The 24,659-nt window shown below is 42.5% G+C and overlaps 1 protein-coding gene across 1 annotated transcript in view; it reads left to right on the top strand.

Annotated features, from left to right (window-relative positions):
- Window positions 1-24,659, top strand: part of ARID1B (AT-rich interaction domain 1B) — a 425,191-nt gene that overhangs the window by 345,956 nt on the left and 54,576 nt on the right. The window contains exons 8-9 of the mRNA XM_019644160.1: window positions 9,857-10,036; window positions 23,234-23,561. Coding sequence (XP_019499705.1) covers window positions 9,857-10,036; window positions 23,234-23,561 — 508 coding nt within the window. The remainder of the gene's footprint in view (window positions 1-9,856; window positions 10,037-23,233; window positions 23,562-24,659) is intronic.

The following is a 24,659-nucleotide window of genomic DNA, read 5'->3' as shown; positions in this document are numbered from 1 at the left end:
TGTCCATGTGCCAAAGGAAACACGTGCTTTGCTTTCTTGGTGGCTGCTGGAAGCTTGGGTGTTTTGTTGGTGTCCTGACAGTGCTGGAGCCCTGCCAGCTGCAGACGCACCTCTGATGGAGAAATCACTTTCTTCTGTAATTGGTTCTCTGCTCTCTTGCTCCCCTGCATTAGCCTGGGCACTCGCTCTTTCTCTGCTGTTTTCTCTTCCATGGATAGGTGAGCAATGATTTGGGCTTCGTGCTTAACTCTCTCTTTTCCACAGGAGTTAAAGTCGCTAATGCTTATGCTGCAGAACTGGCCGCGTGAAGAGGAAAAGGATATGGTTGGAGACTGAGATCCATGTTAAAATGCCTTCCAGTTTAATTTTCTGAAATGTCCTGTTTCCGTTTACTACCCTATTTGACTTCTGAATCAGTTTCCTGCTACCTTTCAACTCAGGGATGCGTTGTCATTGGCTGGCTCTTAACTCCATCAGTGACTGTTTTGGAGCTGTGACAACCTGTCATCACCTGTTTAGATCCGTGGAGCTCTCCTTTCTGTTTTCCTGTATATCACCCCCAGATTGCCCTTGAGGCCTAAGTTTTGTTTTCAATTAAATATAATTTCATTCTACTTTTGAGAGTTTTTGAAGTACTTCTAAAGGTAATCTCTGTCTAGTCCAGTAAAGAATTTTTCCTCACTCTTCCTGCATAAAAATATTCTGTACTCATTTCATCTTATATGGAAAATGTGCTTTGTTTATAATGACTACATAAATGAGCTGCTTTTGATTGTTTTTGATCTGCCAAGGTTTACACAGTAACACTGGATCTTTCTTTTCTACAAGAATTTTCTCTTTTTTATAAATAAAAATCATATAGCATGTTTTTTTAACTCAGGAAAAATATCCACTTAATAAACTACAAATAGTACAGTGCTGAAAAAACATATTTGAAAATTCCTGAAACCTCACTTATTTAATGATAATATAGATAAATACCTTAGAAATGCTACTTCTCTCTTAGGCCAATTTTCCAAGATAGTAATTTTGGATTTTTTAAAAAAGGATTTTTAAAAAATGATAAAAGATCAACATTTCTTTGGCCCAGTCTTTAGCATAGGTCTCTCTAACAGAGACTGAAGCAGCATCTTCCCTACTTGACTTAACATGACTTACGCCGCTGTGTAGTAAGAATAGATTGTTTGTCTAGGAATTTTCCATTGGTCCTAATATAAACATCCATGGGAGAATGATCCTAAAGCAAACAGTCCTTAACTGCAGACTGAGTGACTCCAGGTGAGGTCCTGGCAACCCCACCAGCCCTGCCTTTAGCTATTGGATACACAGAAAAAAGCATTCAAAGAAGTATCAAATTATAATTAAATATCTAAATTAACACTCTGTGCCTTTGGGATAAACTTTAGGGCAAGTTATTACCCTCTTACTAGGTGGTCGAAACAAGCCTGGCCAAGATGGGGCTGTTATCACGTGAGCTCCAGAGCTCAATGACAAGCCCCCAGCCGGAAAGCAGGACTCCTTTTTCCTGGGCCAACAACTTGCGTGTTTATAGCTGGAAAGAGAATACTCTTATTTCAGACTCTGGTCTCCCTTTAAACTCTACAAAAAACCTAATGGGTTGATTCATCTATTGCATAAATGTTGATCAAGCCTAGGTGTCGTAGGTGCTTGTGATCCAGTGGTCAGCAAAAGTCAAGACCCTTGCTCTTTACACTGAGAGCCTGTTCATGTACTTGACAGGAGTCCTGATTTCTCTCTCCCTCCCTCTCGCTGTCCGTCCTTCTCTTCTGCTCTCTTTCTTAATAGGCAACCTCCAGGGACTCTGCCGGATCAAGAAGGATGTACACTGAGACTTACCCCACTGAAAACTAATCAGCACTGTACTCGCGGGGGGTGTGGCCCGAAACTGACAAGCTTAGCTTTTCTGCGCCAAATAACATGGCCGGCCAGTTATTTCTGGAACTGTTACAGCTATCTGGAAAAGGGCTCTGGTTTCTGGATAGTCCGCTGAGCAAGGAAAGCTGCCCACCAGCTATAACTGGCTGAGGTGGCGGAGGTGCGGAGCAGGCAGGCCCACCCAGCACAGGGACACAGGCTGCCTGCCACCTGGGCGAGGCCACTGTGCCGTTCACCAGGAGGCTCAGGGGAGCCGCCTCATCACCTCGGTGAATTAACCACACGGTCCAGGCACTCACAGCCCTTTCTGTCTCTACCTTGATAACTGGTTTTTAGGGGAGCCTGGCAAGGGAGGCTAGTTTGCACACTTGGAGTCATTTAGACAGGAAATAAATGGTAGGTTGTAAGAAAAAGAATATGAATACTAACAGTTACCACTTACTGAGCCCCTCCTCTGTGTGCAGCAACGAGCTGTATGTTTCACGTGACATTTTCTCATTTAACTTATGGGGCTCAGTTGTCATCCACATTTTTTCAGAAAAGATAACTTAGGCTAGACTATTAACTAGCCTGAAGTCACCTAACTATAAGTGGTGAAGCCAAAATTTGGATTTGCATTGACAGTGGAGATGGACAGAACAGACGCATTTGGCAGATATCTGGGTGATAGAAATAACCGTGTTTCTGGCCTGTTGGACTGTCAGCTGTCAGTTGTTCCTTCCTCAAATAGTTGCTTTCCTTTCCCCAGAAATGATTCCTCGAATATACTATAAAATAAGGAACCCCGGACCATCACGTTTATTAAACTGTTTCCGTAAAGTAAAAGTAAATGGGTTCTGAATGAAGATGTTTTCTTATTCATTCAAGATGTGTTTGTTTCCACTTCTGTGCCAGATGCTTTGCTTGGTCCTAAGGAGACAGGTGCAGAGAGAGTGTGTTTTAAAGCCTCAGTGCGCGGTGTGCAGAGAGACCGTCACACCAGCGAGCCATGAGAAAGTGTGCTACCTGCTCCACCTCAGCTGACATCGTGGCGCTTTCCAAGCAGATGAAAGTGGCTGCTTTTCTGGAAGGCCCGGGAATGCCGTGGAGGTAGCAGGAGGCAGAGCCAGGAAGGACAGGAGCAGTGAACTTTCAGTAGAGGACAGTCATACATTCTGTTTCCAGACTATGCCTCCCACTAGTGGGTTTTTTAATTCAAAAAAAAAACAACAAAGTATCAAAGTGTATTGCACAGTTTTGTGAAACACAGTGTGTGTGTATGAATGTGACGTGAATATATAAACATATGCATATATTCACATATACACATTGAATCATGATAGAAAATATAGTTCTTTACTGTGATTTTAAAAAATATTTGAAAGTCACCTCAGCAAATGAACCTCTGTGGGCCTCAATGTCTTCATAGTTGTTTTGAAATTTAAATGAGCTAATAATGAACAAAGCTGTGAGGAATATATGCTCATTAAAGGTCAACTGTTATTAGGCCAGTGACTAGCACGTTGCCCGGAACATGAGAAGCAGTCAATAAATATTTGTTAAGTGAACGAATGCGCAGAGTGGCGGGTCTAAAGCGACCTGGTGCCTCAAGGAGGTAACAGAGTCTGAGTGATGGGAACACTGTGGGTGCACCATGATAGGGCTGAAATAGGTGGGGCCAAATGTTTAAAAGACTTTATGCTGGGATCGTAAGTTTGAGCTTCATTCCGTTAAGCAGTCGAGAGTCAGTGACTAGTTCTTGAACAAACACTATTGACGCATCTCTGGAGAGATGAAAGGACGGGATTCAGAGCATAAAGGGAAGGCACTGGCCTTGGGTGCAAGGAAAGGATTTTTTTTCCCCCTCTTCTGAAAGGAGGAAAATCCTTAAGGATGGGGCATGGCTGTAGATGTTTGTCGGTGAGAGGGCAGGCCATTGTAAGAGGTAATGCTGCGTTTTCCTATGGTGTGTTGGCATTTAGCATCTGGGCTAGGGGAGGTCTTCTAGGAAGGAGTAAAATGTGAAACTAACCATTGAAAAGAGCTGACCAAGTAAAAGGGTGCCCCAGGGACTGCCAGGATTGGGGTGAACACAGAAACCCCAGTTTCCAAGAGTACACATTGTGACATCTATTTGCTAGTCAGACATACTTGTGTCTTAGTCGGGTCTTAGAAGCTGTCTGGTTGAAGAGTTGTCTGGGTCATCTCTACACATCGTTAAGGGAGGTCTCAGCTTAGGTGGCACTTGTCAAGGAAATCTTCCTTGTCCCTAGGCTGAATTGGGTCCTCTTATACCCGCATAGCACCTGTACTTTAGTTTTCTTGTACTTATCGCACACTACTTATTGAATGTAAGCTCCACCAGGGCAGACACTGGTTGGCTTACTGTTTCTATCTCAGCGTGTAGCACCGTGCCCAGCACCTGGCTCAGTGCTTTGTAATTTTAGTTTATCATTGTTCCCTGTTGATAGGTTTTAGTTTCTACTCAAATAAATTTCAGTTCTTCAAGGACAGTGATCACATCTTTTCCCTTTTTTTTTTTTTTTTTGGTGCACTCTTACCACAGTTCCAGTAGAGCCAGAGTAAAATTGGGGCATGCTGGCAGAAGATTTGTGTAACATTACTGTGGATTGAGATACCAGTATGACAGCTTAGATTGGAACTCACACAGTGAATGAAGGGCTCGTGGCATCACTAAAAAGGCAATAGTAATGGCTTTGTATAGCATTTCCATCGTGTTTTTCAGCTTAGAAAAGCACTTTTGCATATGTTTTCGTTATCTGACTGTCAGAACGATCTTGTAAGCCAGGACAGGAAGTGCATGCACTATTTCGTACAAGAGAGCCCTTGGGTCCACACAGCTTCTGATTCCCACAGATGCGTGTATGTGTGTTTCCTGTTTTCTCTGAGAATGTAGCTTTTGCTCTCTTTTTTTCCTAAAGGGAAGCTCTGATTTTTCATATCAGAAATGTGCCTCTGTTCATTTGGAATGTGTTAGCACAAATGTTTGTGACTGTGCACACAGGTAGTGAAAGACTCAGAAAGAGTACACCCAATTATATAAACTTTCTATGAATTTATGTTAGGGATAAAATATATAAATCATATTTTCATATGGATTTTTGGTAAGTCTTTTATATAATGTAAATAGTAATAGTAATTATCTAAATCAATACTTTTTCCCAAAGTTTGAATTTTCCATGTTAGATATTTATTTGGAGCATATAATTCCATAATACATCTAGTAGTTCAATATATTTTTATAATATATAGGAAATTTGTTTTATATTTTCTGAATTTCCCTTACTAGAAAGTTAGCTTTTCAAAACTCAGATGGCTTGTAACTAGAAAAATTTTACACCTTTTTTAAAAAACAGCTTGATTGACTCTGCTGTCAGTTTTTCTGTTCACAAACTATGCTACAAGCTGCCACTTCATAATAATTTTCTTAAAGAAGCGAAATACAACCAAATAAATATGTCACCATAAATAGGTAGAAAATTTTTTATTGAAATTGATTTTTGGAAACATTTTCACATTTATGTCATTCAAAATAAAGGTTAAAACAACACAAGGAATACCTCCAAATAAATATACATAGAAATTACAGATCTGAATTAGATTTTTTCAGAAAAAAAATGTTTAAATCAAAATCATAGAGAATTAGAGTTACAAGTTCACGTACAAAGACTGCATATCTTCCCTCTCCCCATTGAGCAGCTGAGAAAACAAGGCCAGAAAGGTGAGGTTATTTTCTGTGTTCTGCACAGCAAACACGGAAGGCCAAGGCCTCCAGCCTTCCTCAGTGCCCTGCTCTTATGCCATGCTGCCTTCCTTGCTTCCATTTTTTGAATATGTACTAACAGTAATAGCTAATAAGTATTGAAAGCTTACTGTGTGCTATAATTTCTTGCATGTCCTACCTCCTTTAATCCCCACAGCGACCCTATGAGGTTTTCCCCATTTTACAGATGAGGAAACAGTAGTAGACATGCAGAGTTTTCATCTTTAGGGTAAAAAGTAGAAATACTTCTTGTTAAACTAACTTCTGTCTTCTAACTTGACATCAGTTTGTTTAGATTATGATATTCAATAACCTTTTAAAAATACAGTTCTATCTATAATGAATGCCGTTTTACAGGGATTACGGCAGGCATTTGTGATGATATACAATGCATCAATTTACCTACCTGCTATTATATAATTGGTCTTCTAACATTTAGTCTTAGTCTCCAGTCCTTTCTTCATGCTGCATATTACAGTAGAATTAGCTTTCAAAAATGCAAATCAGATCCCATCACTTTCCTGCCAACACAGCCTATGGCCTATGCCAGTAAATCAGACTGAAAGACCCAGTTTCCATGGGATTGCAGATGCAAGAGCCTCAACGAGCCTCACGACAGTCTGGTAATAGGAGCTGTATCTGCAAGACGAAATACTTCACAGTTAACACATAGAGTCACCAACAGAACAATCTGCAAATGATATCAACAGTTCTAGAACGGGAAATAAAAACAGCGATTAAATAAAATGTTCAGCGTTAACTCATGACGAGAAATACAGAGTCAAACACAAATTATAAAATAACCTCTGAACGGATCCACTAAAAATAATTTGCCTTTGGTGAGGGGAATTCAGTGGTAGGAGATGGGGATATACTGTTTTAACCTTTTGTGATTCATACACAGTTACCTGAGCACTAGAGTAATGAGGGTTCTACATATTTAAATTAAAAACAAATGTATAAGTAACTAGCTTGTTCATTCTAGATGGAAAGTGCATCTGAATGTGTGGGTATTCAGGAGTTAAAAAAAGATACTCATGGCAGCTTATAAACCAGGAAATCGTCATCAGAATCTCTTATACATCACGTTACAGGTTACAGAACTTTCACGCGCTCTCTCAGTTGATCTGATAGCAACCCCAGCTTCATTTTAAGATGAGGAAACTGAGGCTCAGATAAATTATGATTTGCCTAAGGTCATACAGCTAATTTGATCAGTACACGTGCACTATATATATTTACTTATCTGTTTTCCCTGTCAGATTCTGAGCTAGGTACACAAACAAGACTATATAATCTAGGCCTTCTGTTCCAACTGGCTGCTATTAGATGACTCTAGCTCAGAAAAGAGGGGAATTATGTCACCTTCTCCTTTTCGGTGTCTTGGGGGATGTCTGGAAAGGAGTGCACCTAACTGAAAATTCATACCAAGATTTCAGGAAGCTCATGTAAGTGGTGCCATTGCAAAAGCATGAGGAGGAAAAAAATCAGCTTTCCAATTTCAATTTCTGTGGAAGGAGGTAGATTCCGTACATCATATAACCTTGTCCCCAAGATGTGGCATTTGATGCCGTGACACATTTCATTTGGATTAGCTTTTAACATTCCACCTCTTTTGGAGTCTTTTCGCATACTTGACTTTGAGCAGAATGCCAGTGATCAGTGAGACAGTTCAAACGGAACGTGACGTGTGTATTTGTTAAGGATTGAGTGAGCAGTCAGAACTAACATGCCAAGTAAGAATCTCAGAGCTCGTTTGAACTAACCTTAAGCCTATATAGTAAGGGTCCCAGAGGCAACAGTAACTTAAGAACAAACTATATTATCAGAGCTTCTGAATCCTTCAGCATGGAAACTTTCATAGTTGAAGGGAAATTTCATGCTAATTAAAGGACCTGTATTTTCCTTAACTAATGAAGAAGAAAGCAGTCATTCTCTGAAAAAAAGAAAAACCCACATAATCTGTGTGGAATGGAAACACATTTTTTTATTAAACAGGACTCTATATGGAGCTCTTGAGAATGTTATAGTAAAGCTTAGATAAATATTTCATGTAACATCTTAAGATGCTCTCATTTATAGTAATTTTAGTGCTCTGACTTCTGTTTGTTTTCAGATTTGAAAAAGCAAACATTTTCTATGCTGATTTATATCTGGAAGCTGCCAATTGAGCCCAATTTCATAAGGCTTATCTTTGTGAATAAATGAAATAGGATAATAAGGAGCAGCTCTATGTACTTGTATGTCTGTCTCTTTAGACAGAAGCAATGTTGAAAGATCTTTATTTTTTTCTTTCTGAGATGTAAACCACTTTGTAAATGCCCTGTCCCATGTAACCCCCCTAAATTTGAGCTGACCTTAGAGCCAGGCATCTTCTTACCCTCCCACTGCCTCAATAGACTCTCTCTGGAAGCTTCTTGAGTAGTCAGAAACCGGCCCCTCTCGGCAGCCTCCATTCACTGATGCCTTCACCTGACACACGGGACCTCTCACCAACCCAAACCCCTGGGTTCTCAGAGCTGGTTTCCCAACTGCCCTTTGCTAGTATGCTGGTTTAATGATGTTAGCTTTCTCTTAGATGCGCATCTTGATTTGGTGTATATTTGGTCTAAATGAGTGTTTCATAGCTCCTTTTACATACTTATATTTTGATGTCTCAGAGTAGTTTGCCATACCTACCCGTGCCAAACCGTCTGCTAGGCAACAGATAGGACCCTTGCATCATGAGGCTGGTGTTTTAGCTGGGAAGAGAGATGATAAGTGAGCCAAAAAATTGTAAAATTAGTACAAAAGTAAAATTAGATAATGACAGGTTATGAAAAGTGCTGTGAAGGAAAACGAGTAAGAAACGGCAAGGGGCGGGGCCCCTGCAGGCGCCTGGCCGTTGGTGGGTCGGTGGTCGGTCTGCCGGGGAAGGTGGACCTGTAGGATGAGGCGGAACGGGAAAATAGAGGTGCTTCTGAGAAGGGGAGCAGAGAGAACGGGTTTTGTTGAGGGAAAGAGCCTGATGTTATCTTCTAGGAGCTGTCAGAAGGCCTGTGGACTTACAGGGTTGTGAGGAGGAAAAACACCATACAAAATGGGGTTACAGTGAGAGAAGCAACACCAACCACAGACAATCTGACGCCACCATCAAGTGTTTGCATTTTATTCCCAGGATCAGTGGGAAGCGTGGAAGGGTTTTGTGCAAGAGATAGATATGCTCTAATTGTTTTTAGAGAGAGAGAGAGAGAGAGAGAGAGAGAGAGAGAGAGAGAGAGAGAGAGAGAGAGAGAGAGAGCGCGCGAGAGAGCTGAGTGACACCACAGCAGAGTGTGGGAAAAGAAGACGGTGGCTGGGGCTAGGCTTTTGGAGACATGAAAATGGAGGAGAAAGGGAGGAGCTCAAGATACGTCTCAGGACTAGAGGCAGCAGGATGTTCTGCGGGAGCGATTGCGTACATAGGACACATAAGGGAGGGAGGGAGGAATCATGGAGTCAGTGTTTCTGACGCGAGCATGGGGTGAGTGGTGGTGTCATTGATACAGATGGGGCGACCATGGGCAGAACAGGTTAGCGAGAGGAAGTCACACTCTGTTTCGGAATAGCAGAATACACATTAGACCCTCCAGTCATTTACAGTGGACCTGTAAGGGAGGGTCTGAATCGGGGACTCAGAGAGAGGTCTGCAGCACTGCTTAGGAATCAAGGTGAACAGTCGTTGTTCTGAGAGATCAGAAGGGAGAAAAACAGTTATGAGCAGGAGAAAGCTGGGTGTTGGCCTGAGCTTGAGAGAGGGGTGGGATATTTGAGTGACCAGAGACATGCGTCCCAGAGATTAGGAAGTGAGCAAGCATGCTCTGAGAGGACTTGTACCCCATGTCCATCCTGGTAACAATAGGGTTTGCAGTAAAGGGGGTACTAGCTCTTGCCCTTGCTTTCCGTAGGGACCTCATCTATAAGGTTACTTACCTTTTCTTCCTCTTCTCTTTTCCCTAGTTCAAGTCATTGATCCATTGGATTCCCAGGAACTCTTCAATGAGAGTTCATACTTAGGACCTGGGTAGCCCTATGGGGCCCTCCAAAGTCCTCCGCACCGGGTTTGAGATGTCTTTAGATGTTTCTTTAGGGGACTCTCACAGCATCAGCCTTCTCCCCACAATTCCATGTCCACTTTTGTCACCTGCATTTATATATTCCCATTTATTTCCTACTTAGGTTTTATGGCAGGCACACAAAGAAACCCTCCGATGTCTCAATATGGACCTCAACAGACAGGACCATCCATGTCGCCTCATCCTTCTCCTGGAGGCCAGATGCATCCTGGAATCAGTAGCTTTCAGCAGAGTAACTCCAGTGGGACTTACGGTCCACAGATGAGCCAGTATGGACCACAAGGTAAAAAAAGAAGTTCCTCCAATATGCATTGCAGTAGGTTGTAGAAATTTTAATATGTTTGCCCTTCAGGATGTTAGTATTATAAACATCTTTTAATACCCTGTTGTTTGTTACCTGACAGCTTTGTGAGGCTGGTACAAACCCACAGTCCTTTAGTTGCCCATAGTGATGGGAAAATAATTATAGCAGCTCTTCATTAAGCATTCATGCATCAGACACTGTGGTAAGTGCTCTTCCTACGTGTGTTAGTAATAAAGGAGTAAATTCTTGTTTCTGTAATACAGTTCTGAATGCTTGTTGAGAAAAAGACACAAATCTTGTCCTCAAAAAGTTTCTTGTTAGCGCCAGCCAAATGGCTCAGTTGGTTAAGAGCTCACTCAAGAGTGCGAGCTCTGAGCAACAGGGTCGCCGGTTCGATTCCCGGCCGGAGCTGAGCTGCGGAGGCAGGATGGCTCAGTTAAAACAAAAAAAAAAAAAGGTTTTTTTTAAAACTTGAGTTTCATTATGTTGAATTCTGATTTGCCCCCTCCCTCACTGTAATTATCCTTACAATACTATGCTCACTATTCAGAAAGATGGCATCCCATCAAACCTCCTCCCAGTTTGTCTCTAAAGCGCTGTATCAGGTAAACAGTAGTTCTCATTTTCCCAGTCATTACAAGTCGCACTCTTAGAAGACGGGACAGCCTCAAATGGACATGTCTTCTGAAGAGGAAGATAAGGCAAGAGTAGAAAAATAAGCGGAACCATGCCCAGAAGGCACCGTTTACATTCTGCCCTCCTGGAAGTCAGTGTGTGTTTTGTCATATACATGTAGAATTCTTTTATCAAGGTTTTTAACCTTGATATGTATGTGTATACTCATATATATTTTTTTCCTAAGTCACTTTTGGCAACAACGCGTGTGAATTTAACACCTTCTTTATATTTTGTTTATTTAAATTAGACATTAATGGATAATTTAGAGAGAATGAGATAATCTGGCACAATTCCCAGCGTTTCCTCCCTTCTGAAAACACCAGGAATATTCCAAGTGAAAGTGATGAATTTCCACGAGGATGCTGTAGTAAAATGTTTACCGCCTCCACATAAAGTCAGGTCGGCGGTGTTAAAGCCTGTTGTTTCCTAGAGGCCTTCGCATCTGTTGCACAAACCATCTCTTTTGAAGCTCATGCAGCCTCCCCAGCCGTTGAGTGAGTACCTACGAGGCCAGACAAGTCTACAAGGAGGCTCGGGCACCTTCCCAGCTTTTTACCTGGAAAGAAAGCTTTCCTTTCTGTTTTATAGTACTTTGCAGTTTGAAAATTGAGTTATGTTGTTTAGTTTTAAAGATCTCTTTCTGAAGGAATGTAAGCACCTTCAATACTAGCAATAGCATCATTTCCTTGCCTTACACGGCTTTGCTATATTATATTCAACTACTTCTGTTTTTAAGAAAACTATTAGAACACCCAAACATAAAACTCTGTACGTGGCCCCTTCCTGCCTCTGTCCATACGTGTAGTCAGAGTGGATACAGACGTTGCGTTTTGCTTGATTCTCTTGACACCGCGTCATAAATGGTTTTTCATGTTGTTAATCCCAGTGAGCCCTAGGAATTTAAGTCCCACTTGACACTGACAGTCTGCCCCGTTCCCTGTCAGCCCCAGAGAGTTGTGACATGTAGCAGAACTGGGTTTCTCTGGCTGTCATGAAGAAAAGAAAACTTTAGTGAAAGTTGGAAAGCAGTTAATAAGGTGTGATGGGCACAGAAAATGGGGGCTTTTGCTCGGAATGTAACGGGCCAAGGTCAGAGCCTTGTCCTTATACCTGGGGGTAGCTGAAGGCCTAGGACTTAACCATTAAAGCTCACAGGGCTTCATGGGATTTTCAAAGTTGGTCTCTGTGTCTCTGCTCTGAAATAATTCACCCTTGTAACGTCACGCTCCCCTGCTCTCATAATAAGGGAAGAGCCTCAGACTATCTGATGTGTCTTTTGTAAACAATGAAGAAAGCACTTACGCTATAGGAGTTAATCACAGGGAAGGTATTTCTATAGAATGGATTTCTTTTTTTGAACAAAACCCTCAGTTTTCCAGAATTGCTGACTGTTTAGGGTTCTCATGCAAGCTGTGTCCCTGGACAGTTGCTTACTCTCTAGGAATTACTTTTCATCTAGAAGATGAGAAAATTCGATTATACCTTAGAATTTGCTTCTAATTCTAATGTTCTATGAGTCTAAATTTTGCTTCAATTCTGGAGCTTCGGATATAAGTGCAGCCCACTGGGTCTGCCACATAACATCTTGGTCGTAGAGTTAAGAAGGTTTTTTGTTTTGAGGTTTTTCCAAGGCATAAATACTGAGTTAAGGTTGGTATTAGAAGCAATTTAAACTAAGGATGGTAGTTTCCAGCCTTGGCACTTTCTAACTTTGAAAGAAAAGGTCTGCATATCTGCGCTCGGAAGCTTCCTCCTCCTCCCAGGTGACATCGCCAGCACATTCCACTGTGAGGTGTGTGTCTTCCTGGGTTCCTTAACTGGTTCCAAGTGCTGTGGGCCTCAAATCAGTGTCCCCGTACTCCGTTCAAAATTGCTCACCTCTCTTTGTATTTGTCCTCTCCTTGGCAAACACCAAATGACAGAAAATTATGCTTGAATATGTATCGTTCAGTTCAATAAGTGTTCTGAGTTTGCATTTCTCTTTGTTGATCCTTCTAAACAGGGACCCAAATGAAGTAATTTTTTTCCTTCCTTCTTTTAACTACTCAAATTATATGTAAAATATTCAACTTGAGTCTTTGTGTTATACGTTTTAATATCTCTACAAAGAATCACTTGTTCAGTGACCCACACACGTCATCAGTCTCATCTTCTGTTTCTGTTACTGACTAGATGACTTTCTTCTGGGTTAGTTTTGTTCTTAAGACATCTCAGGAGAAAATACTTCACGGTTGTTTTGCTAACCATTTTATTGTCAGGAGCAGCTTCTCCAAAATTGTTTAGTAATAACAACAAACATTAATTAAATATTACTGTGTCCTGGGTCCTATTCGGAGTGTTTTTCATATATTAACTCCCTTAATCCTCCCAACTTGCTATGTGACAGGTACTGTTATGACTCCACTTGACAGATGAGGAAACTGAGACATACAACAGGTAAACAACTTCGCCAGGATACACAACGGTCATGCCAGCATTCAAATTCAGGCAGACTCGCCCATTTTCTTGATGAATGGGGAACCCGTGATATTATCCCCATTTTGCAAATGAGCAGGCGAAGTAATTTACCCACAGTCCCACAGCTAATAAATGGCAGAGCCAGGGTTCAAACCGAGGGAGGTGTCAGAGGCCACTCACACAGTCACTGGTGTGTCGTTTCCCACGCCTTAGATACTCCCCTTCTCACCGGCTCATTCATTCCTTGATCCACTAGGGAAACAAGACAAACTACTCGTCTTCTAGGAGCAAGGAACATTTTAGAAATAAATCCACAATGCTAGAGATTAAGAAAAAAAAATTCCCATGAAGTTAAGAAGAGGAAATTTTTAGAAATGTATATTAATACTATAAAGTCTGAATTATTAAATATACAAATGGGATGAAACCAATCTGAATGTGTAAAAATGTTTAATTACAGTATATTTTATGAAACAGTACTTTTCTACCTTCGAGCAAGCACATTTAATAACTACCCTTACAAAGTGTTTGCAAGTAGAGAGGGCCATAGGGACTTGCTTTAATAAATAGAAAAGGATTATGTAATTAACATGTTAATAATTAACAAATGAATTTGGATGGGAAGATGAGAGCTGAAATCAATTCCATCTTGATAGCCTTTATATTTCTTAAGGAAGAGCACTGCCTGTCTTGTTTTTTTGTACTTTAGAACAGTGTCTGTCACACTCTCTACAAATATTTTTTGTGTATTTGTCACTAATTGTAAAAGAAATGAAGGTCTAGCCTTAGTTTTGCTATGAATGAGTAGTATTATCTTGGGCAACTAACAAAAACCTGAGCCTAGATACCCCCTAGTTGTCACCCACTTGTGTGATAGTGTCTGGGCCACCACACACAGCTGCACACTTTATACACTGACGCAGCCCTGTTTTTATGCCTTAATTTGTATAATGTGTCTCTAAGGAAACAAGGAATTTATGAGTAGGTGAGTCTGATAAGCCTTTTACTTCTAAATTACATGATAAAAGGTGTTTTTCAGACAAGGTAGAGGCTTCTCTAAAATAAATTAGGTGCCATCTGAAATCTTCCTTCTCCCATCATTAAAATAATATTTCTCAAAAATTCAGCAAAGCCAAACTTTAAATGATACCTCGTTGAAATGAATGCAGTTCTAAAATAGTGAATTGCACCTTAATAATCTAACAGCTGTTTCAATTCGAGAAGAACAATGTATAAATGTCACTAGTTGGCGACTGACTAGCTACTGGAGAGTACCTTATGGGCCCACGACAACCTCGGTGTCACCATGACCCAGGATTTCAGTCTCGGCTCTTGTAAGCCAGGACTTCAGTCTTATTATTGAATTAAGCTAAATTTGGCCTCTCTTCCACACCAGTGAGGTGCGTCCGCCCTGTAGATTCCCCTCACCCCCCACCCTGCTGCTGATTGACAAGATCTTATCCTTTGGCTTCCCAAAGGCCGGTGCAGGCCACTCCCTCCTCAGCTCATGCATTTTGTTTTTTTCTTAAAATGAGTTGTAACACCCTTGATGTGTTTACAGCTTCCCATTACCTTAACCTTCCTTAAATTGACAGTACTAGGCAAAAGTCTTAATTCCACATTCTGTGCTGCTTTGTCGTTAAAGAAATATGCAGAATCTCCAGCTTGCTAATATTAGAAAAAACAAATGGAATGGATCATTTTATAGCAAAAGGTAGTTAATGCAGTCTTTTCACGCTCAAATTTAGCCTTCAAGTTATAAGAGTTAAGCATGAATTTTTCTTAACAGACTGATAATCATGATTTTATCAAAACCTGGGAGTTAGGAAAGAAATAAAGAAAATTTAAAGTATATGTCAACTTAAAATTTTAAAAAGAAGGAAAAAATGAAAACATAAGGCAACTTTAATTTTGACTAGCATGAAGCTAATTATCGTAAGTGATTAAATTAATATTGCTGACTAAAGTCAGCATTCACCCCCTCACTGAAGACTAAGCACATCACTGCGCTTCGTCATCCAGTGCACTTGTAACTCCATCCACTACAGGTCTCGGTCATGACCATCCTGGACAGCAGTGTGGACACACCAGATGTGGACACGCAGCTTCACTGTACGTCTTAGTAGGGAGCCTTCTCCCGGGTCTCATAGGTCTGCCATTTTGAAATGACCAATTGAATCACAATTTACAAAATTTACAAAGAGTCCTTTCAGAAAGGTTCCTTCAACTGCTTTTTGGCTGTGGCCATCAGACCAAGCAGATCAGAGGCCTCCCTCCAGGGGGTGCCCTTCCCACGCAGTCTCTGAGGCCTCCCAGAGAGGCAGGGAGAAGGTGCTCCCACACTGTGTGACAGGGTGACTCAGACGCCTTCATTTCTTACCATAGAGATTTTACTGTTTTATTCTAAATTTGGCTAGTGAGTTGAGATAGTATTCTTTTACATTTGTTATGTCAATGCTTTTCTTGTACTTACCCTGTTTAAGAAATAAATTTGAATATCTGTGCATCATCAAAGTAAAGTTTGGCATATGACACCATTTATAGTAAAAAGATAATTTCACTGATTAAAAAGTTGTCTCATTAATATTGGAACACTTTGTGTCTCTTCCTTGACAGATTCTATCTGTTCATTAGCCCAATCCAACATTGGTTATGTTAGTATCATTTTTTCCCCCACAGCAGCCGCTTGAGATAATCCTGTATTTTACCCTTTCTGCACATGAGGAAACGGACCTTTGGAGTGACACGCGGCTTTCTGAAGGTCACACACGCAGCAGACAGTTACATCCCTGCTCCTTGGGGGCCTGTGCTCGCTTCCTCACTCACTGCCCTGAAGTCAGATCCTGGCATCTGACGGGGCACATATGTCCCCCGGGCCGGGGTGTGATGTCAGCTTTGGTGAGGACTGTTTCTCCAAACGCCCGCCTCTGCTGACGCGCACACTGCCCGCTTCCCCAGAGTGGCTGTCCTGAGCCACCTCGGGGGCGCCTTCCCTCACCACTCTGTAGGTACGTTCTCCCTGCCGTGTTTTTCTTCATAGTACTTAGCACCACGTGACATTGTCTAGATTCATTTCTTTGCCTGTCTGATGTCACCAGAATGTAATAAGCAAGGTCACCAGCCATTAGCACCTAGCTGGCATGTAAGAGGCCCTTAAGAATGATCCCTGAAACAATGAAGACAGAGTATTCCAGAGACACTGGTACCCTTGCTGACCCTGCCTTGCTGCTTGATGGCGGGGACTGTGTTGACCAGTCAATGCTAAGAATTATCTTTAGGAAGTAAAATGAAGGATCATTCTTAACTCTTTCTCTCTGTGCTTCTATTTTCTGCATTCGGCTTGCATTACTGTATAATTCACTTTTTAAAGGAGTTAACTTTTGTAACATTGTAGGAAAAAAGCTACCAAAACTGCAATGCTGAAGACATACTGTAAGGCAATAGGGATTTCCCCCTCTTTTACAAGCTTTGTGTAATACTATATATATTACTTTTACATTCTGAAGACTTTTTAAAATGCATGTTAACCTAGGAAAAATATGATGCCTTATATATCAGTTCAAAAACAAATGATCTCGGGCCGGCCGAGTGGCGCGATGGTTAAGAACTGGCTTGGGACGCCAGAGGCCCCGGTTCAGATCCCACATATAAGGGCCAGTGACACTGCCCTCCACAGCTAAGATGCTGAACAACAGCTCAACCTGGAGCTGGGCTGCCATGAGTTGCTGGCGACGGCGTAGGCTGCAGCCCCTGTGGCAGTGGGTTGCCATGGGCTACCGTGTGTAGCCAGCAGCCGCAGTGAGCGGCAGTCCAGAAGCCGGCGACTGATGTGCCTCGCCTGGGAAGAGCGCAATGATGGTGCCAACATGGGCCAGTGAAGCAACGTCCTCCACAACTAGACTGAAGAACAAAACGACAGCAACTTGTCTGTTCCCCTTCCCCCAATTCCCCAGCGCTGTTCCCAGTCCCCCAATTCCCCAATAAAAGTCTTTACAAAAAAAACACACACAAAAAAATGATCTCTATTTCCCCAAATAGTAGGATTTAATGCCCTTATTTGAAGTAAGTCAGCTTTCATTTTAAACCTGCATTTGTGGTCTTCCTAACTACTGTGAGTCTCTCTCCCAAAGCAACGCGTAAAGGAGCAGCATTGTGTGATCAGCCTGGAAGAAGGTTTTTGAAATATAACTTTGGTTTTTACACAGAAAAGATCTTACTTAAATTGGTAACCTGCAAATACGCATGTGAGAAATGCTGAAAGTCATTCGTCATTAAGGGAATGAAAATTAAAGTCACCGTGATACCCACTACACACCTATTGAAATGGCTAAGATGTTTTTAATTGGCAATATCAAGGATGCAGAGCAATTAGAACTCTCATACATTTTTTGGTGGAGTTTCTTCTAAAGTTAAACATGCACTTACCATACAACCTAGCACTCTCATTCCTAGGGTTTTTTCAAGAGAAATGAAACATATGTCCACACAAAGACTTGTGTGCAAATGTTAGCAGCTTTATTCATAATTGCCAAAAACTGGAAACAACCCAACTGTCCACAGAATGGGATACTATCCAGCAACAAAAGGGAACAAACTGCTGATGTGCAACAATATGGATGAGTTTCAAAAGCATGATGTTAAGTGAAAGGAGCCAGACGCAAAAGACTATAAACGTATGACTCTATTTATACGACACTGTGGAGAATGTGGGACTAGGAACAGAAATCAGATCCGTGGCTGCCAAGCGTGGGAATGACATTGACCACAGAATGGCAACTTTTTATGTAATAGAAATATCCCATGTCTTGACTGTGCTGGTGGTTATAGGACTGTATATGGTTGTTATTGTATATGAATTCTAACTCTATAAACCTGACTTAAAATAATATTATGTAGTAGATGGCTATAGAAAGTGGTGAACATCTGTGGCTAAACAAGATAAATGCATATTTAGCTCTAATTCACAAATATATTTATCATGATATGTAGCTAATTATACATTTATTTTTTCCCCACCCAGATTAAAGTGTCTGTTCTATGATTTGTACACCTTTTTTACCCTCCACAGCATAGAGGAATAATACAATATGTTTCCTGCTCATAAGTAATTATTGAATGATTGAGACAGAGAAGCAAAATTTCCTCTGTGAGTGGAAACATTTAATAGTTCAATAAAAGCAGTAAGCTTGGAATATTGGCTGTAACTAGCAAACTTAAATATTGTAGAATCAGGGGTAGAATTACTTGCGACCCTTTTAAGATAATGATGGTGACTTGAATAGAGTCTAGCTCCTGCTCTCGCTCTCTGGTGCTTGAATCTAACTCATGGTGGGTTTAAATCTGAATTCATTTGGTGACCAATTTTCCAAAGCTGGTGTGCCAAGATGAACCCACTTGAAAACTGTGGGCTCTTGGACTTGGCTGCAAGACCCGTCCAGCTGAGGTAGGCTGGCCGAGCATCTGCTGCCTTCTTTGTGCTTAATGCTGGGTCCATCTGTTTTGTGTCAAAGCTGGTGCCAACAAATTACTAATCTATTAGAGAAACATGGAAATAAGATTGCACTTCCCATCCCTGGCTTTTCTTCTCATGTTTTGCTTGGCTTACATGTTTGGTTTCTGTTTATTTGGGGGAGAAAGATATGTTATCGAGTAGGCAAAGAATTAGGGGTGGGGGGGGGCGTGAGTCATTTTTCACTCCTTGCACACATTTTTTAAAGATTATGGGGAAAAGATTATATTAATGGTTATTGATAATATTGTGATTGTTGATGATGATGGTGACAGTAGATGTCATTTATCAGGTAACTGCGCTTGGTACTGTACTAGTCACTTTCTGCCTATCCCCATTGTCATTACTTTACAGATGGCAAAACTGATGTTCAGAAAGGGCCTTGCCACTAGCAAGTGTCAGAACCAGTATCCAAACTCACATTCGAGAGCCCATGCTTTCTTCATTGCTGCCTCTTAAGCCATTTATAGCCTTTAGAAACCATTTTTATCTGGGCATGTGAGTTTAATGAGGAAAGTCTTTAAAGTTTCAAGGAGAGAAAAAGGGGACTTTGTATTTCTTCCACCAAATAGAGGCCTCTGTGATTAGAACATATTCCCTTGATTTGTGCATTTGCGGGCCAATTCATGGGTCACCCCGACTGATGGAGGAGAAGGAGGTCGGGAGCCCCGCACTCAGTGGGCCTTCCTGCCTTTGCGTGCACGCGTGTGTGTTTGGGAGTGGGAGGCTGTGCTCTAATGCTGCTCCACCCCATCACAGAGTGCTGAAGACGAAGACCAGCTGCTGAATTGAGCCAAGCCTATTGAAACGCAGCCTTTCTCTTTAGTGCATGACACAAATGAGAGAGGTTGATGCACAGTAACTGGACACCTCGGCGTTTCTTCCCTTTGTGTTTGTTAAAGTACAACCCCTGACTGCCAGTTAAGCCTAAATTGCAAGCACCCAGAGTGACAGCATTTCTCAGTTCCAACTGTAAGCAGAGTTCTACTCCAACTCTGAGAAAAGTTCAACAAAATCAGGAACCTTCTTCTCTAGGGAACAGCATTGTGGGCATAGTCTGCAATAACCATGGTTAAGCGCTTGTTTTCTGAAACAAGATTAAAGTGACGTTTCATTTCCCTCGAAAGCAATGAGTACATATGCTTCCGCTGCATATAGTTTCTTACCAAATGAGTCACCAAATGAGTGTTGGGGGAGGGTGGAAACTAGCTGCAGAGTAATAGCATGAATATGTGGATTCTTTTTATTTGCATTCAAACTGTGAATGACTTTATTTATTTTTAATAAAAGCAAGAGCCAAAAAGGAGCACTAGATTTATTTCACTGATGTCATCAGATCATCTGGGCGCGAGGGCATGTGAGGTCAGGCGGGGGAGGAGTCTTCCCTCTGCTCACAGGGAGAAGCGTTCTAACGTCTGGTGCCTGGAGGACGCGGGGGAAGAGGCAGGACAGAGCAGCCTGCCCGCTGCTCCGTGTCCCTCCCAACCCGGGAAGCATAAGGTGCCCTTTCTGCCAAGATGGTGCGATGGAAGACAGCCGGGGATCTTCCGGTGGTCCCGTGGGAAGGGAGATTCAGAAGCAACCTAACTTCTGTAAAGTGTTAAAATTGGTAAACAGTGAGCGTTTTGTACCTTTTACTTGAAACAATGTAAGTTTGATTATTTCTGCAAAGTAGAGTATCTCCACGAAAAAGCAGTTTAAGTTTGAGGAGCAGGCTGCAAAAGACAGACACACGCAGCCAGTGGCACCTGAGGCAGCTTATGTCAAATCTCTGTGTTCCGTCCTCTGTTCCCCTTTGTTTGCCCTTCGCTTCCCAGCTCCTTCCACTGCTCCTTCCACTGCCAGCGCCTCGCTGGTGTTCCTCCGCCCCCTTTCCTCACCTTCCACAGGGCATTCAGGGTCAAAGAAGCTGCTGGCTTTACCAAGTCACTTTCTGTGTTATTAGCTTGTCCCGTGATTGGTTAGCAGATTATGCACATTGGCCCGCCCCCTGTGTTTGCAAATAAAGCTTTATTGGAACACGGGCAGTCCCTTTATGTATGTAGCGCCCCTGGCCATGTTGAGACGCAGTGGCCGTTTAGCTGTGACAGAGACTGTCTGGCCCTTTACAGAAAGTGTGCTGGCCCGTGGCCCCTAGGACAGTGACCTTCATACCATCTGCAATGAATAGTATGCTTCACAGACAGCCAAGTGAGAAAGCGCCCGTGATGCACCTAACAAAGCAAGTTCCCAGTCGGTGTTGAACAGTGTGGAATTCTTGCAGATTCACAGGTGATGCGGCCTTATGTGTGGCCTGAAGAAAGCCTGGCTTTTTTATTCTGATGATATGGTTATACAAGTGTGATTCCCCCGTAAGCATTGAGAAGACCCCACAGTCGTTGTGTACTTGGACCCTGAACTGTGCCCACAGACTGACGGATGCAAACCGTGGCTCCTCCACTTATCAGCCATGTGACCTGGGGACAAGCTATTCAGCCTCCTGTGCCTCAGGTTCCTCATCTCTAAAGTGAGGATGCTCATATTAGGGACCTCCTAGGCCTGATGTCAGGACTAAATGAGTTACTACAAAGGGCTTGGAACTGAGCTTAGCACATAGCGCGTAGCAAGTATCTGCTTTTAGTGTTGTTACTAATCAAATCCAAGTCTGCTGAAAAACCTGGAGAAGCTCCTCATCTCCAGAGCGAGCCCCAAGCTTGGATGCCTGGTACACAAGGCCCTGCTGAGGCGGCCTCTGCCCTCTGTGCCCACTGCACAGCCGCACAAAGTGCATCAGAGACTTTGTCTTGAGTCTGTCTGCTCGCTGGCCCTCGGCTCTTGTCGGTGGCGCCTCCCATAGGTGCTCTCCCCCCTCTGCTTTACTCACCGTCCACAATAAGACCCCTACCATTTTTTACACCCATGTTTGAATACTTTGCATATGTTATGCATATATCATTTAACCCCAACAACTCTATAAGTAGACAGTATTAGAGAGGATTGTCTTTGTTTTACAGAGAAGAGAATGAAACAAAGGTTAGAACAATTTACCTGAGGTCATACAGTCAGTCAATGTGGACCCTTCACTCAGCTCCAGCCCCCCAGGTCCCCAAGCCTGCCCCACATGGACTCCTGAGGTTGCAGCCCAATGATGGCTTTATTCAAGGAAACCACTAATGCCCCTACATGGGAGACCCCCTGCACCCCCCACCCCGAGCAGACTTACTCTTAGTTCTCTTGCTTTTTGTGGTGTATCATCTTTTATTTTGCTGTAGTATTTTTTCCTGCCTTACCCCTGCTACTCCATACACACACGCACACACACACACAGATTGTGAGCTTCTTGGGTGCAGGAATCGGATGGTATTTAACTCTATATGCCCTGTGCCTAGCACTGTTGTTACATGGATGAGGAGATTCTTCCAAAAAGTAGTGAGGACGGATTGAGAAACACTCATCCATATTCTACAAACACTTGACTTTCTACATTTATTTTATTTCAACATTTATTGGAAGGCAGCATATTTTATTGGTTAATTACGTGGGTTCCAGAGTCAGTTTGCTTGAGCTTGAATCGTAACCTACTAGCTGTTGGTTTTCTTCATTTGTAAATGGAACCAGGGTCCTATCTACATTTCATATGGTTATTGGAGAAATGAAGGAAACGGTTGATGCAAAGCATTTAACCCAGTGTCTCGTTCACAGTAGGTGCAGCAGTTATTATTGGAATGGCATTATGTATGCCTTTAAATTGCTTGAATTTACTTTATGTACACTCAATCAAAATAAAAGGTGTGGAATGAGAAAGAAAAGCTATTGAACAGTTTGGGCCGTCACAGCTGCCATTCTACTCCATGTGTGTGTCCCAGTGTAAGCGGGGATGGAGGTGTGATGTGGCTCCCCATCTCACTCTCAGGCCAGGCCTGCTTCACACGTGCCACCGTCTCACTGCGTTCAGTGTCATGCTAATGCTTGAACTGTATTTCATAAGACACGGACCAAACACAAACCAGCCACTTGATCTGGTGCTCAAACAAAAAACAAACGTGTTCCCAACACCAGGGGGAAAGTGACGGTGCTGGACTAATGTGGAGTTCCCGCACGGCGCCTCCTGTGGGGTTGGGAAGGCCGATCCCAACCCTGTGTGCATGGGGTCTTACACGCTGTCTTTCTGAAACCTTCGTCGTGACTGTTGAGTGTGGTGTTACATCCTCAGAGCGGTGCTCGCTAAGGACTAGGGACTGACTAATTATTTGGGGTAAGTGTAAGGATGAGGTGTTGGGTGTCTTGAAGCAGCACTCAGTGCTACCTAGCACCCTGGCATGTTCCGCCATCACGTCCGTCCCCAGCCTGGATTTCCGCTGCTCTTGCCTTCGCAGTGTGCAGAGAGCATACTGGAGACTGCCAGCCCCACCAGCACCACCAAGGGAAGGTTTAAGAAGCATAATGACTAATACTGTGTTGATCATTGGTGGACAAAACATATCTCCAGTGAATGTTTTCACAGGTCCAGACATTAAGTACAAGGCTTTAATTTGTGTTTGCTTTTTATTTAGGTAACTACTCCAGACCCCCAACGTATAGTGGGGTGCCCAGTGCAAGCTACAGTGGCCCGGGGCCTGGCATGGGCATCAATGCCAACAACCAGATGCATGGACAAGGGCCAAGCCAGCCATGTGGTGCTGTGCCCCTGGGACGAATGCCATCAGCTGGGATGCAGAACAGACCATTTCCTGGAAATATGAGCAGCATGACCCCCAGCTCTCCTGGCATGTCTCAGCAAGGCGGGCCAGGAATGGGGCCACCGATGCCAACCGTGAACCGTAAGGCACAGGAGGCAGCTGCCGCAGTGATGCAGGCCGCTGCAAACTCGGCACAAAGCAGGTATGCCGTCGGGGCGGGCGGTCTGTGTGTGGGCGTGTGAGCAAAGGCTGAACACAGGGCTGCATCGTCCCGAGTCACGTGGGCTGCACAGCAGTAGAGGGTCATAAAGCTCAGCAAAGTAAATCACAGACCATGTTCTCTGAGACACCGAGGAAGGAATCTGAGTGACGGGCCAGTCAGTTGTGGGACGTTATTCGAAGTGGCTGTGAGTTGTCACTGCAACCAGCAGCCTAGAGCCAGTGGCATAGGGAGTGTCCGTGTGGTTCCATTTAAAACAGCAAGGTTTGGGCAGGAAATTCAATAGCCTAAAAACTAGTTACAATCTAAAACACAAAAAAAGAACCTATCCTTTTATTACCCCACCATAAAAATCTTTATAAAACAGAAACTTTGTATATGCACATACGTGTATTGTGTGTGTTTGTCTAAATGTATATGTGTGAGATGTATATTCTTCATATTCTTATGTTTCATTTTTCTGGGCATACCTCTCTCTCTGTCCAAACCAAAATGTGGTTAATAAAGCAAAGATAATATTTCAGAAAGTTTAAGTTGATAGAGGAAGGCTTTATCCTCAATCACTTGTTTTTAATCCTGATTTTTTAAATTAATTCTTGAAGTAAATACTTGACCTGCATAAAAATAACATACTGAATTAAAAATTTATGAGACCAAAGTGAACGTGTTTTCAAAAAAATACATGTTAATATGTTTTATGTTTAACATACGTTAAAATACGTTTTAAAACAAAGCACAGTGAAAGATATGTATAGCGATATGGTATCTTGAAAAGAGAGAAGATTCTGATTTTTTCAAAGGGAAATAAAAGCCGTGTGTGTGTGTGTGTGTGTGTGTGTGTGTGTGTGTGTGTGTGTGTGTGTGTGTTTAAATGTGTCCCTTTTGTTACTTTTCCTCTAAAGCTGCTATTTTGGGAATTTTAGGGACCCCTTCAGTCTTCTCCAAATAGTAATAAATTTCCCTTGAGTAATCAAAAATGAAAATCAGTCATTCTTTCTCTCTCCCTCTCTCCCTTTCTCTCTCCATCTCTCTCTCCCCCGTCTCCCCCTCTCTCCTCTCTCTCTCCCTCTCTCTCTCTCT

The sequence above is a fragment of the Hipposideros armiger genome, unplaced genomic scaffold (assembly GCF_001890085.2).
Source record: "Hipposideros armiger isolate ML-2016 unplaced genomic scaffold, ASM189008v1 scaffold_86, whole genome shotgun sequence".
In the NCBI taxonomy this organism is placed as follows: Eukaryota; Metazoa; Chordata; class Mammalia; order Chiroptera; family Hipposideridae; genus Hipposideros; species Hipposideros armiger.
This window is presented reverse-complemented; position numbering and strand designations above follow the sequence as displayed.